We start from the raw sequence: 15,000 nt of genomic DNA, 5'->3' as shown, positions 1-15,000 counted from the left end.
GAGCCTCAGCGCCTCGCAGCCGGCTGCTTTGATTTAGAAACACCATGACAACAAGCGCACTCGGCCACACGAGTATTCGTGATGGTGAATATCTCGTGTCGACCACGGCAGGTTATCATCGTCACGGTAACCTACAGTGTCTCAATCAACTTATTTATTTTCAGCTCCTAGCAGGAACTTTCAAAATAAAAGCGCAGAGATGGTTTGGGAGGAACAGAGCAGCCGGTGTGAGAAACAGTGGATTCATCAAACACGTTTAATAATTAATATTAATGATCAGCGACTCAGCTTATCCGTGTAACAGGTTTGATTGCAATATAATAATCTGTCGTGCCCACCGACAGTCATGGATTTAAAGTACTTCCTGTGTGTGGCTCACATATTGCAGTGATTTCAGTGGGCGTGGCCATAGCTGGGCGGGACGTGACTGCGGACTAAACGAACTCCGACCCTCGGGCCGTCTGTGAGAGCGAGTGTTACCTTTGATGAACGAGTTTCCTTTCACGTCCTGAGACAGACGCAGGACCGTCCTCCTCTGCTGGCCGCCGGGAACCTGAACATCACACAGTCAGTCAGTCACATGGTCACAGGAGGCACAGCGCCCCCTGCAGCTGCACTGACACCACAGACAGCTGACACACATGCAGTAAAAGCAGCTGTAAACCGAGGGAATAAAGAGTAAAGCAGCCGTGCTCAGAGAAAACTGACACGTGTGTGTGTGACTGTGTGTGTGTGACTGCAGCACGTGCTCAGTCCTGTTATTGGTTGGTAGCGGGTCAGCTGATCCTTATAAAACCAGAGAACAAAAAGAGGTGCCGGCAGAATAAACCAGCCCTCGGGGACGAGAACCTACAGGTCAGAGGTCGTGACTGCTGAACACCGTTGATGCCCGGTGTCCATGTCAACACCTTCACTGAAGGGGACATCCCAACAAGAAAGAAGAAGGCTCCGGTTTCTTCTGCCTGCACTTCTTTTTGTCCTCTGGCTTTATAAGGATCAGCTGACCTGCTACCAACCAATAACAGGACTGAGCACGTGCTGCAGGCGCTCAGTAATTACAAGTTAAAGTCTCAGTGAGGCAGAGCTTCAGCTGTACAAAATAAAACTGAGGAAAAACAGTTAGTGACGGGTTCAGCCAATCACAGCCAAGATCATCAAGGCCGCCAGTGAGGTCACAGCAGCATGTCTGCAAGGATCCATGTTTTTCCTCTTTAATGTACCCTGGGTCATTTGTTGGTTTATTGTGTGTACATTTCGGACGTGTCCAGTCTGCAGTGTGTGTTTGGTTTTCATGGATTTACTGTTATTGTTGTTATTTCCTGTTTTAATGGTAAAATCTAAAATTTAAAATAATGTTTTAATGGTTAACTTAAAGAGGCTCAGGATGAAAATGTGCAAACAAAACATGAATGTGTTCGTGTACTCTGTGAGAGTGGGTGTGTGTGTGTGTCACCTGTTCGAGCAGGTCGTGGATGTTCTCGTTGTAAATCTCACAGAAGGAAACCCAGACGGAGAAACGGACGTTTGAGTCGACGTCCAAACAGAAGCTGTCGGCCTCTGAGACGCTGTTCACACTGCTGTCACTGCTCAGAGACGAGCCTGAACACACACACACACACGCACGCACGCACACACACACACACACACACACGCACACGCGCACACACGCACGCACACACACACACACACACACACACACACACACACACACACACACACACACGCACACGCACACACCTTGTTTTAAAGCTTACAGTTAATCAGACGTCAATTCTATTCATAGAAAAACTGTTTGAGGAAAGCGTCAAACATCTCAGCCAGGACCTGCAAATGAGTCCATCTGTTGCTGGACTGAGACGCTGTTTGTTTCATCAGAGCAAATCAGTGTGAGGTGACATTAATAACCCACACACTCAACTCCTGCAGTTTATCTTCACAGATCAGTGATCACGCCTAACACCACCTTCAAAGATCATAAGCTCGGCGTTTCTCCAGCTTTTAGTCCCATCCTGATTAAATCAGAGTCACTGACCTTCGAGGAACGCCGACCTTCCAGTTGTCGCGCTTCTGTCGCTCTGTGGAGAGGAAGCAGAGACAGCTCAGCTCACCGCACGCGCTCACACCATGCTGCGACGCTCCCCGTCGCCCGCCTCACCTCCTTTAGCATCCTCAGCAGGTTCCTCTTGCTGCTGCTCTCGGTCGCCTGCTGGTCTGGAGTCAGTCTGCTGAAGTCTCGGCAGCGCTGAGGCTTCAGGTCGCAGCGGCCGTACAGGCGGCCTTCGATGCTGTTGAAGATGACCGACAGGGACCTGGGCAGCAGACCCGAGTCGTGGTCTGGACCTGAGCGACAGACGGACAGTTAGTCAGAGTCGGGCAGAGAGGCGGGTGATGGCAGACAGGAGGGGGCGGCGCTCTGACCGAGGAAGGTGAAGGTCTTCCCGGCGTTGGTGACTCCGTACGTGAAAACCAGACAGTTTCCTCCCTGCAGAACGTCTCGGACCAAACCCCGAACGGAGCCCTCGAACACCTTCCTCTGACTCGCCTCCGGACCGAACACCTGAAATACAACCACAACAGAAACGACACACCTGAAGGCACCACGACAACAACAGCGTGAAGCAAGTGGGACGGGTGTGCACAGCTCCGGTCAGGTGACACGTACCTGCGTGAAGGTGAACCTCTGGGCCGTTTGTGGGAGGGACTTGTCGCTCTGTCGGTTTGACTGGCAGCTCCTGGGAGGCTTGAGGACCACAGTGTCCGGCCCCTCGATGGTCACACAGTCCTACAGAGGAAAACACACCTGCGCTGCTCATTCAGGCCTACAGACTGTGAACAGTCCAGGTCTGTGAGCAGGTCACAAAGACGCCACGGTGTGCGTGTGACAGATCTGATCCATAACAGATGATGGAATCAGGAATAAGAAAGTTTCCCTCTGCGTGTAAACGTTATGTGAGGAAGAAGTTCCTGTCTTATCCTCCTTAAAATTTGTGTTTAGTGAAGCTTTGCTGAGCGTGGACTGAATGGAAGTTTGGTTCCTGCCAGCTTCACCTGTGTCTCACATCAGTCCTCTGTTTTTAACTGAATGACATCCAGCATGCTCCTCGGTGAGGAATACAGAACTGGTACCATTGATCTCTGCTGTAGACACCCAGAGTAGGAGAAAGCTGGAATAGTGAATCCCTGTAAAACACTGCGGTGTGTGTGTGTGTGTGTGTGTGTGTGTGTGTGTGTGTGTCACCTGTGCCTCTCCGCTGCCGCTCTCGGCTGCAGTAAAGGGTCGAACCCTCAGGTAAACCTGCAGGTTCTCCGACTGCTCCTGAGCGTCGTCCTGCAGAGAGAGCAGCATCAGTTACATGACCTGCATCCAACTCTAGAACAGGTAACCATCAGACAGCGACGGCATGTTACAGGAAACAGCAGGTACAGATGTGCATGTGTGTGCATGGAGGATGAATACACTGGATGCTTTTAATGGAAAATTTCCTGGAAACCAATAAACAATAAACAAAGAAAATGGTTCTGATTTCACAGCAAACTGGAAGAAAACATCACTGTTAATGGTGACTGTACTGATGCTTTGAATAATCCCTACACACATCAGTGGGCATCAAACATAAAAGGACCACAGAGATCTTCATTGTGTGGAAGACAGTTTGTGGTGTTTGTGGATCTCTCTGTGTATGTGGTTCAAAGGACGAGACTCTGATTTAAACATGTGCAGGAACAACAGCACAGTGTGACGTTGCTCTGCAAGTCCCATGGATGGGTCCGTGATGTACTACAGCCTGTCCGAGCAGTGTTGCCAACTTAGCGACTTTGTCGCTATATTTAGCGAGTTTTCAGACCCCTTAGTGACTTTATTTCTAAAAAAAAAAGTCGCTAAAAAAAAGACGTGAAAGCGCGTGTCGCTTTTACTCTCAACAAGCAGCGGGTGCTGTAACGCAGTGTTCTTCTTTTACTGGATCACAAGGTTTAAAACTACTTATAAACACACACAAAGTAACTCCACCAGAGCGCCTATTTCGGGTCACTTTTGCCGGTCCAAGCCCGGGGAAAGTAGCAGGGTTGGAATTGTGACATTAAAAAAACCATAATTGCTAAAAGAAATTTAATTTGTAGTTCTAAATAAACTCTAAATGCATTTAGGACGTTTTTTTTACTCACTTTATGTCTCTTCCACTAGGGCTGCTCAATTAATCGAATTTTAATCACGATTACGATCTGGGCTTTCAACGATCATTAAAAATGACTGAGCCGATTATTAGCCCCTCCCTCGTGCTTTACTCTCGCGCTGCTCCGTGTGGCAAATCAAGCGCACCTCTCTGCATTTCCAACACATGTCACAACAATTAAGAGGACCCAAGGGAAGCTCGGAAAGCTAAGCAGAAGTTATTTGGGGAGGAGAGTGACTGCCGCTGGTTGAAAAGAGGTAAAAAACACTTCAGTGGTGTGGAAACATTATGGGTTCTACTTGACGTGGATCAAGTAGACAGTGTGTAAACTTTACTACAGTGTCATAGCTGCGCCACAGAGCAACACTGCAAAGTTCACTAAACACAGATGTTTACATTTTTCATTTATTTTTTTATATTGCAAACATTTGCACTGTTATCAGTATTTGCACACTATTTTATTTTATTTTTTTTAAAGTCATTATTCAATACATTGTTATTGTTAACCCTTTAAATCCCTGTAGAACCGGAACAGCGTAAGCTAGCGCAATAATTTGTTTTGCATATGAAACCGGAGGAGGTGTACTTACATCTTATGCCATCAGCTTCCTTCCACATAAAGCTTTGCAAAAATTGCATAAAAAGCGCTTGCAGAAACAAAAACATAATATTCCAGAAACACGCTTTGCCGAGCCAATCATTTTCATTTTCACGGAAAATTAGTTTGTTTGTTTTTTACTTGTAGGCCTTAAAAGCCTATACTGGTGTTTTTATAAGTCATGTTTGACTCCAGGGGCGGAGCGTGGGGGTGGCTTACGGGGCTTAAGCCCGGGTTGTTTTGTCAGAAGCCCGGGGTATTTTGGAGTGTAATTTTTTCATAGTTAGATGCCTGGCTGACAACTGTATAAAACAAAAAGTACACACAATATTCGAAGCACATAGTGCACACTGTGGGAATTTACGACTGTGCGTGAATCCCCCCCTGATATTGGTATGATCCAAGCTCAGGCACTAAGCGACTGAGCGAGGGGGCGGGGCAGCTGCTGCCCGTGAGTGCGCTGTTGGAGAGACGGAGCCAGCCATAAGTTTGACCAGGTACCAAAGCAAATCATTCGTACCGTACAAATAATGTAAATATGACGGTGCATCACGAAAGATTGATATGAAACTGATCACTTGACCAATATTACGTTACTTGCTCTTCAAGTGAATCAACAAATGGCAAAATGAAAAGCCGAACAAATGCTATTTTTTTTAGAGAGTCTTAGCTTACATGTGTTTATTTCATATTTTCAGTTCTTACCCTCCCCGACTAAATCGGTTTCAGTTATGTACTGAAACATAAGAATGGACCTTCGAGGGTTCTTTCAAAGAAAAAACTCAGATGTTATTTTATATATTATGCTTTGTATGTTGTTCAGTATATTTCTATGCAAAACAAGAGGGATTTCAGTACACAGCAGGATATTCACATTTGTAACCAGATATTTACATACACTTTAGGGAGAAAACATAAAACATTTTTACTGTACAACATCAATTTAGAGTAAATTTTTGTTTTAGATAAATATTGAAATGTATTTTGAATTAGTTAAATTTCAGAATAAAGAGAGACAGAGCTATTTTTATCACTTTCATCAAATTTAGGAGTACATGTACACTAAATTTATTGTTAATTAATAAGAAAACTCCAGACGATTCCATTCTGAGCTGAAGAAGCTTCTGATAGGTTAGTAGAGTCCATGTGAGTAAATTGGTGGCACAGCTGTGGATGCATATAAGGCAAAACACAGAGCCTGTTTCTTTGACATGGGAAAATCAAGAGATATCAACCAAAACACCAGGAAAAGAACTGTGGAGCTCCATAAATGTGGCTCAAGTTTGAATACAATTTGGTGCCATTTGCAATTAAGAAATACAGATAGTTTCTCTCTTTACTCTTAAAGTTAACAAATATGTTTTTATATTTATCAATCTAAAAAAATAAACATTTAGTCTGATTTGATGTTACAATTAAAAAAGTGTTTTTATCTGAAGAGTAAATATCTGGTTTCAACTGTATATTTGATGATTGTCAGCACAAAGAGGGAGAGAGAGGAGAACGAGGACAGAACAGATGAACAAGAGCAGGTGAGACACACATGTTAGTCAAATGGTTGTTTACCAAAAGTATCACCGTATCATAGGTCCTCATGTATCTCGTACCTAGTGTTTCTTTTTAGGTTTGTTATTTTTCAAATTCTGTATTTATTAAGTTCTGCAGGCTTGTTTGCACAACAAGGCTAAATAATTATATAAACTTTTCTCAATCTAAATATTGTACTTTGGTAGAATTAAAAAATAAGTGTAGTGCAGGTCTATGATGATTTTTAGTGCTATCATCTAGTTCTGATTCTGGTTCTGTCTTGGTTAAGTCCCAAGTAGTCCTGATTTTGAACTGTTGTAGTCCTGTTTTAATTCTGGATCAGTTCTGGGTCTGGTTGAATTGGGGTTTAGTCCTCGTGTCTTGATACAGCCCTGACCTTGTTCTGCCTTGCTGCTTAATTAAAAAACTAGTTTAAGGTGTCCTGCACATGTGATATATATTTTTCCCTATATGAAGTCATTCTTTTTTGAACAGAGCCTATTAATCTTTTAGTCATTTCTACACCCCCCCCCCCCCCCCCCCAAAAAAAAAAAAAAAAAAAAAAATCCCACATGCATACTACTCTTTGGGCTAAGCCCCGGGTGTTTCAAATGTCTGGCTCCGCCTCTGTTTGACTCTATACTTTTCTGAATAGTTTCTGGGATGCTTAGAACTCAAATTGCACTGCTGGAAATAGTTTATTTTGATGCACCTGCTGTTTTCTTTGCAAATTTGCATCATAGGATTGTTTTTTGTTTTTCCTGCAGTATATAAAAATTGGTGCATCTCCAAAATAAAACTATGAAGACACTCAAAATAAATTTCCTGTTGTTGTAAACTATTTTTTGCAACTTTTTTGTATTTAAAGTTTTGAGGGATAAACCTCTTAAATTTCCCCAAGTAGAAATATATGTAAAAACAAAAACGATTTTCAATTTTTTTGTAGTTTTTTGCACTTTTTTGTAATTAATGTAATTACTATGGACTTAATGCATACATATTATTAAAATATGGGCTATAACAGTTGTATTGATGTATAGCAACTTGAAATGCTCCCAAAAATGGCACTACAGCATGTAAAAAATATAATATAAGCTCTGGCGGACTTGGTTCTATGGTAGGTCTTAAAGGGTTAAATAAATATCGTCAAATAATCGAAATCTCAATTTCAGTGAAAATAATCGTGATGATCATTTTTGCCATAATCGAGCAGCCCTATCTTCCACGATGTTATTTCTCTCTCCAACAACATAGGTTACAATTACATTAGCATGACCAATTATGCAGATTAGGCGATGATGTCATTTAGCGACTTCTAGCGACTTTTAGGACAGCCAATAGCGATTTTCCTTACTGACGAGTTGGCAACACTGTGTCCGAGGTCAGGGCAGACCGTGGTGGACCTACCTGTGTTGGCATGGCAGAAAACTCAGCCAGCAGGTCCTTCTTTATGTCCCCCACTTCCACTGGTCCCACTCTCTCCGGCCTTCCAGCTAAACTGGAATCCATTCTCTCTGCAAACACATCAGTCCAATCAACCACCGTTTTATCAGTCTCCCCGCGGGGAGTTTCACCTACAGCTCACAGGCAGCCTAGACGCCCGCTAAGCGCCTAATAGAGCTTTAATCTGCGTCGATTTTACCAGCTAAATGAGGTGCTGCCTTTAAACATGTCTCCCATGATCAGCCGGCTTCTGTGCGACTGAGATTCAAACGAGAGTTTTAATTTCCCAGAAATGATAATGGAGTTCGGCCTGACTCCAGCACTGCCCCAATACAAGCTACTGGAGTGTAAACAGCCTGACTAAAACTGGCCACCACAGTCACACAAACACAGCTCAGAGTAAATCACATCTTTGACCAATCACAGCAAACAAACACAAAGAAACAACAGCAAACAGAAGGTAAACAAAGACCGTTTTTACACTCCGCTAGCTTTGTTGTTAGCATTAGCCATCTCATCTACGCGTTTTTACGACTTCAGCAAAGCGGAATTTCGTTTTAAATGACAGGATTACGAATTAAAGCGATATTGTATGAAACTCGAACTCACGTGTCGTATATTTTATTTCACACACACTCTATTTACTACCGCAAACATGAGAAACAATCACTGCCTATCGGCCTTGCTGCGCTGTCCTCTCCGCGGTTTACTTTTTAAACTAGAACAGTACGACCAATCACAGAACGTATACGAAGCAACGTCACAGAATCGTTGTTGCCTTCATATAGAATCTCGCGAGATCAATATAGTGTTTCTTTTTAACAAATAAAGTCACACGACGCTGCTTTTTGTTGTTGCTGGTTTTGTTTAGTGATTGTCGAGTTTGGAGTTTTCTATATTTCAGAAATATAGAAATAAGTTATCGAAGCCAGTAACAAATGAACAAGTGTGGTTAAAGAAATCAACCGTCATATTTGAAATTAAGAATAGCTGTCAGCCCTTTAAGAAAAAATGTAACATAAACTTTATTTAATTTTCTCTTCTATTCGACTGAATTTTCTTCTATGTATGAATTCTTGTTCGGTAAAAAAACAAACAAACACCGCCGCATGAAATTGACGTCATCGTGTGGCGTCGGTAACGGGCAGGAGGATTGAAGGGGATTTGGGGATTAGATGCTGACTGCAGCGGATCCAGTTGGATTTACTCCTCTTTATCGGGACCAAAGTGACTCCGTGAGGCGAAGCTGCAGCGGCTCCACCGAAGAAACGCCGCGAAAAGAAGCAAACGGGCGGAGGACGAAGACGAAGCGACACGGTTGCCTTGGCAACGGTGAGACAACCCGGGAGGAGGGGAATTATTTTTAGTGCCGCTATTGATTAACTCTTTGGGTCCATAGTGTGGCGATTCACCTCTAACAGGTGAGAGAGTTCTAGAAATCAGATCCATCAAACACGGTACGCGAGCTGAGAGGGGTCAATTAATAATACACATGACAGGAGGCAGAGGATACTGATAGAGACTAACATACAACGATTAAATATCGTTGCGTCTCGAGAGAGCAGCACGTGTGTGTAGGTAACAGCGCCCTCTCACATCACAAACTGTTATTAAACCAGGAGTGAAGTAAAAAGCAGATTTGTGGGGAGAGAAAGGAGCGAGTGGAGAAGAGCCTGGAGGGTGGAGGTATGAAAGGTGTTTGAATGAAAGGGAGACAGGTGGAAGGAGCAGAGGTTCAGGTATTGATAGAGAGTGGCTATATGGGCCAAAGGTGGATGAAGATGGAGCTGCAGGCAGGAGGAGACGAAGAAGACCTCAGAGGAGGTTCATGGATGTAGTGAAGGAGGCCGTGCTAACACATTTCATTTTTATTCAGCGTGACCAAAACGAGCCACTCAGCTACAACTGTCGTCACCTGGTAGCTTTCAGATAGAATACAGCGGTTTCCGACCAGAAAGCTGTTTCCATGTTTTTACGGTCTGTGCTCAGGCCTCTTCCTGTGACGACCCTGTGTGAATAAAGCTTCGCCTGCCCCTTCTGCTGTGATGTCCTCCGCTGAGTCGAGTGGTGATGGAGGGAAGTGGCTGGACGCTCACTACGACCCGGTGGCTGGCATCTACACCTTCTCGTCCTGCGTGGACCTGGCAGACCTGAGCGGGGACGGGGAGAACCGGCTGGTGGTCGGGGATCTGGGCTCCGGGTCGTCGGGGATGAAGCTGAAGGTGTACCGCGGCACGGCGCTGATGAGCGAGAGCACCCTGCTTGACCTGCCCGCTGGCCTCGTCGCCTTCTTCATGGACCTGCACGAGCCCCGCATCCCCGCTGTCGCTGTGGCCTCCGGACCCTGCATCTACGTCTACAAGAACCTGCGGCCATATTTCAAGTTCACCTTGCCTGGCCTGGAGATCAACACACTGGAGCAGGTCTGTCTGTATGCGAGTGTGTGTGCTTATATTACCTACATCATGGGGACCCTGGTTCATTTAAGGACAAACAGTCCTTAAATGAACCAGGGGTCCAGTTATGTTTATCTCCAGGCACTTCATCCTCTGTTTGGCTGTAGCAGATGTGAAGATGACCACAGACCATTCTATCCGAGTTAAAATCCTGGTTTACCTCTAATTTTCTAAAGCTCAAGGAGGATAAAACTGAGATCCTCCTTATTGGCACCAAATCCAACCTTTTGAAGGCAAACCATTTCTCACTCACCATCGATGACTCCTCAGTTCTCCCTTCTCCTCAGGTTAAGAGCCTTGGTGTCATCCTAGACAGTTCACTTTCCTATAAATCTCACATCAATAATCTCACCCGTTCCGCCTACTTCCATCTACGCAGCATTAAGAGATTACGTCCTTCACTTTCCACCCAGTCTACGTCCATTCTTGTCCACAGTCTCGTTACCTCCCATATGACTACTGCAATTCTCTTTTGCATGGTCTTCCCCAAAAATCCCTCCATAAGCTGCAACTGGTTCAGAACTCTGCTGCTCGCATTATCACCAGAGCCCCTCCTACCAGCACATCACCTGTTCTTCAGGAACTCCACTGGCTCACAGTGAAAATCCAGATAATATTTAAACTTCTTCTGCTCACCTTCCAGGCCCTTCATAACCTCGCTCCTCCTTACCTTTGTGACTTGTTAAGCACTATCTCTTCTACCCGCTCACTTCGATCTTCTCCTTCTATCCAGCTTCCTTCTGCCTCAGCACCATGGGAAGCAGAGCTTTCAGCTGCTCTGCTCCCAGGCTGTGGAGCTCTCTACCCCCAGAAATAAGAAACACTGGTTCTCTCCCCCAGTTTAAATCCCAGCTCAAAGTCCATCTGTTCAAATCTGCATATTCACTGTGAACCCACTGTTTGTTCATTTTATCTTGTGCTTTTGTTTTTATTGTTCTTCATTGTGTCATTGTTCCATTATGTTTTATCTTATTGCAAAGTGTCCTTGGGTGTCTTGAAAGGCGCTTTATAAATAAAATTTATTATTATTATTACAGTTGGAGGATCCTCCTCTTTTCTGATGTCATGCAGGCTCCGGAGTGGTAGAGCGTTTAGATCAGTCTGAACAGGATGTTACTGTGCCCTGATGATGTGCTGTCTTATGTTGAGGAGCCATATCAGCTACTGTTCAGTGGATGTTAGTCGGAAATCACCACACTGAACCTAATGTCATTTAAAAGCAGTGAGCGTGTCCTTTTCACTGTAAACACACCTGAATGTACCTGTGACGTGCTGCTGCGCTTTGATTGGTCAGGATGTGTGGCAGCAGGTGAAGGAGGGGCAGATCAACCCTCTGACCCTGAAGGAGATGTTGGAGAGCATCAGGAAGAAGGCCGATGTGCCGCTGTCGGTCCGCTCGCTCAGCTTCCTGTCTCTGGAGCCCCACGAGATGGACGAGTTTGTTGAACTGCTCAAACACCAGCCGATCAAGCGCCAGGTAACTCCCAGGTCGCATCGTCCACAATGACATCACCGCAGTCCTTTTAAATCTGTCTTTATGATTCATGTGGTTTTCTTCTTCTACCTGTTTCACATGTCAGCTCCTGTTTGTGTTGATGGTTCACTGTATAAATCTGTACCTCATCACCAACAGTCCAAAACACTCTGTCATCATGTAAATCAAAGAATGATTTACAAGATGGCGCAGCCACGTCCAGACGCCTTCTGACCGCTCCGCACAGACTGTGCACCTTTTTAGCTGTTTACTTGTTCATTACCTTGTTATACATTCCAGGAACTTCTAGTTTTATAGTTGGACAGTAGCTCCCTTCTCAACATCGGTGATCTTGGACACTTTTAAACCAGACCCATCATGGCCGACCGAGATACTACGCGGTGCGGCCAACAACAATGGACAGGACGCTCACCCCAGGCGCCGAACAAAGAAACGCCGGGGAAATGCGCTGGCGTTCGGAACAGACTGAGACAGCAGGCGCACCGCGCACCACTGCCCAGCATCTTGCTGGCTAATGTACAGTCGTTGGAGAACAAACTAGATGATCTGAGGGCAAGAGTCACCTTCCAACGTGACATGAGGGACTGCAACATGCTGTGCTTCACGGAGACATGGCTGACCCCCACCGTGCCGGACCAGGCCGTAACTCCGTCGGATTCATTCTTCGTGCTCCGCGCAGACAGAACGGCAGAGTCGAACAAAACAAAGGTGGAGGAGTGTGTTTCATGGTAAACAGAAAGTTGTGTGACCCCAGGAGCATTTCTACTCTCTCCAGCGGCTGCTCGCCACATCTGGAATTCCTGATTCCTAATTTCTGAGCATTAAGTGCCGCCATTTCTACCTTCCCCGTGAGTTCACCTCGGTAATCGCTGCAGTGGTCTACATCCCACCCCAAGTGGACACAGGTATGGCTCTATCCGAACTACATGATGTGCTGAGTGCCTTTCAAAACAGGGATCTGGGCTCAGCCCTCATTGTAGTAGGAGACCTAATGAAGCGAACCTCAGACAAGTCATGCCGACCTTTCACCAACATATCACGTGTCCGACGAGGGGATAGGATACTGGACCATTGCTACACGCCATACAAGCAGGGCTACAAGGCTGTTTCACACCCGGCCTTTAGGAAGTCTGACCACAACGCCATCTTCCTCATCATCCCGGAGTATAAGCAACACATTCGGAGGGATGAAGTAGCTACGAGGGAGGTGAAATGCTGGTCTCCCCAATCAGAAGCTACGCTACAGGACGCGCTCAACGACGTCGACTGGGACATGTTCAGAGCATGCGCAGTCGAGTTTACGGATGTAGCAGTAAGCTTCGTAAACATGCTAGTGGATGAGATCATCCCCACTGCGACAGTCGTGACATTCCTGAACCAGAAACCGTGGGTGGACAGATCGATCCGCGCTGCAGTGAACACCAAGACCGCCACCTACAACGCGGGTCTCGCCACTGACAAAAGTGCCCAGCAGACTGTTCACAAAGCTGAGGGATCTGGGACTTAACAGCCGTCTGTGTGCATGGGTGTTGGACTTCCTCACTGGCAGAACTCAGGTGGTGAGGGTGGGCAGGTGCTTCTCCAACAGCATCACCATCAACACAGGAGCACCTCAGGGATGTGTCCTCTCGCCACTGCTCTACTCCCTCTACACTTCAGACTGTGTGGCCACCCATGGCTCCAACACCATTGTGAAGTTTGCTGACGACACAGTGGTGTTGGGTGCCATCTCCAACAACGATGAGGCGGCCTACATGGATGAAGTGAAGAATCTGGCATCGTGGTGCCAGGACAACCACCTCCAGCTGAACGTCAGCAAGACCAAGGAGCTGGTGGTGGACTTCAGAAGGGGTCAGCATAGAGACTACAAGCCCATTATCATCAATTGAGCTCCAGTGGAGAGGGTGCAGTCCTTCAAGTATCTTGGTGTCCACATCTCCTCAGCCCTGACATGGGCTGCCCACATTCAGGTCCAGACCAAAAAGGCTAGGCAGCGCCTGTATCACCTACGACAACTGAGGAAGTTCAGGGTCTCTCCAAAGATCCTCAGGATCTTCTATACAGGCGCTGTGGAGAGCATCCTCACACAGAACATGACATTGTGGTTTGGGAACAGCTGTGTGAAGGACCAAAAAGCTCTCCAGAGAGTGATCCGTACAGCAGAACGCTGCTCACTACAGCACAAGACACTTTAACACCCTCCTCACGCAACGTACACAAGCTGTAAATTTCCACATTGTTTTATTTGATTTTATTCCTATTTATATAATGCACATAACTCACCCACTTGCTGCACATAATGCTCTCCTTGTATATACTCATTCACTGTATATAAAGTTCTGTCTGTCTCTCTGCACAGTCGAGGAGCGTATCAGGTCACATTTCACTGCGTGTTACACCTGTATAACCATGCACGTGACAAAGAAAGAATCTTGAATGGCGAGACGTTCTCTCGCTACAATGCAAAACTTTATTGGCCAATAGTTGCTGATCTATCGGCCGGGCCTGTGGACCGAGGGCTGGTGCTTCGTAGTTATCTAATGTATCACATACGTTTTTCAAAATGCTCAGGTTTTACAGCAGGTGATGTTTTACATTTCGTAAAGTGTAAGTCTGTTTCGTGGAAGGTCAGGTTTCAAAGTTCGTGACAATATCAGATTTCACAGTTTAGTTAGACTAGTTTAGGTTAGTTTGGTTAGTTTTCAACCATCTGACAGGTTAATTCACCTTTTCATAGAAAAGTCAAACCAAAGAGGACCTACAAGCTATCCCTGTGGGACTCCATATGCAGCCTCTGTTGCAGACATAAAGCAGTTCTGACAGATGGCTCATCATCTGGTCTGTAAGTTCTCAGGAGCATAAAGACAAATGAACATAAGGAGGGAGCAGCGCCTCATCAAAGGTCTAAATATACAGACAGCAGTTTCTCAGTTTCTGTCCCCAGCTCATGTTCTCATTGGCTCATTCTTTCAGACGGTCATCACTTGCATCGGGACTCTGAAGAAGAACATGGCAGATGAGGACGGCGTGAGCTGCCTGGTGATTGGGACGGAGAGCGGCGAGGTCTTCGTTCTCGACCCCGAAGCTTTCATCATCCTCTCCAAGGTAAAGTCGCTCCACAGCCCACTGTGGGACCGACTGCATCTGTTTATTTACTTCTAAGCAGCTGAGGCCAGCCTGTGGAGCGCCACAGGGATCAGCAGTGGGCCGCTATCAGATGCACTCACTGAAAGATTTAGACACATTTCTGAGACGTCCTGCAAAATAACCCCCGTCCCGAACACCGGTCGTCTCCCTGTTTACCTGAGA

The 15,000-nt window shown here is 45.8% G+C and overlaps 2 protein-coding genes across 8 annotated transcripts in view; one reads left to right on the top strand and one right to left on the bottom strand.

Annotated features, from left to right (window-relative positions):
* LOC146704081 (kinesin-like protein KIF20B) overlaps positions 1-9,000 on the bottom strand; it is a 17,429-nt gene extending 8,429 nt beyond the window's left edge. For 4 of the 5 annotated variants that reach the window (XM_085467130.1, XM_085467133.1, XM_085467132.1 and 1 more), the window contains exons 1-9: positions 8,350-8,464; positions 7,705-7,811; positions 3,239-3,328; positions 2,663-2,782; positions 2,419-2,557; positions 2,156-2,340; positions 2,033-2,075; positions 1,454-1,599; positions 481-553 (exon numbers count right to left, since the gene is read on the bottom strand). In XM_085467130.1, the coding sequence (XP_085323256.1) occupies positions 481-553; positions 1,454-1,599; positions 2,033-2,075; positions 2,156-2,340; positions 2,419-2,557; positions 2,663-2,782; positions 3,239-3,328; positions 7,705-7,806 (898 nt within the window). In that variant the 5' untranslated portion in view covers positions 7,807-7,811; positions 8,350-8,464. Of the gene's footprint in view, positions 1-480; positions 554-1,453; positions 1,600-2,032; positions 2,076-2,155; positions 2,341-2,418; positions 2,558-2,662; positions 2,783-3,238; positions 3,329-7,704; positions 7,812-8,349; positions 8,465-8,947 lie in introns of those variants that run through there. The other variant, XM_085467131.1, reaches the window with a different exon arrangement.
* Positions 9,001-9,008: 8 nt separating this feature from the next.
* The window catches only part of bbs1 (Bardet-Biedl syndrome 1), an 8,334-nt gene continuing 2,342 nt past the window's right edge, over positions 9,009-15,000 (top strand). The window contains exons 1-4 of one of the 3 annotated variants that reach the window (XM_085467135.1): positions 9,009-9,072; positions 9,730-10,163; positions 11,491-11,673; positions 14,665-14,796. In XM_085467135.1, the coding sequence (XP_085323261.1) occupies positions 9,786-10,163; positions 11,491-11,673; positions 14,665-14,796 (693 nt within the window). In that variant the 5' untranslated portion in view covers positions 9,009-9,072; positions 9,730-9,785. The other 2 variants (XM_085467137.1, XM_085467136.1) reach the window with 2 other exon arrangements.

Source organism: Copadichromis virginalis, linkage group LG8 (assembly GCF_057382275.1).
Source record: "Copadichromis virginalis isolate Kocher_CV1m ecotype Utaka linkage group LG8, C_Virginalis_male_GT1.1, whole genome shotgun sequence".
Lineage (NCBI taxonomy): Eukaryota > Metazoa > Chordata > Actinopteri > Cichliformes > Cichlidae > Copadichromis > Copadichromis virginalis.
This window is presented reverse-complemented; position numbering and strand designations above follow the sequence as displayed.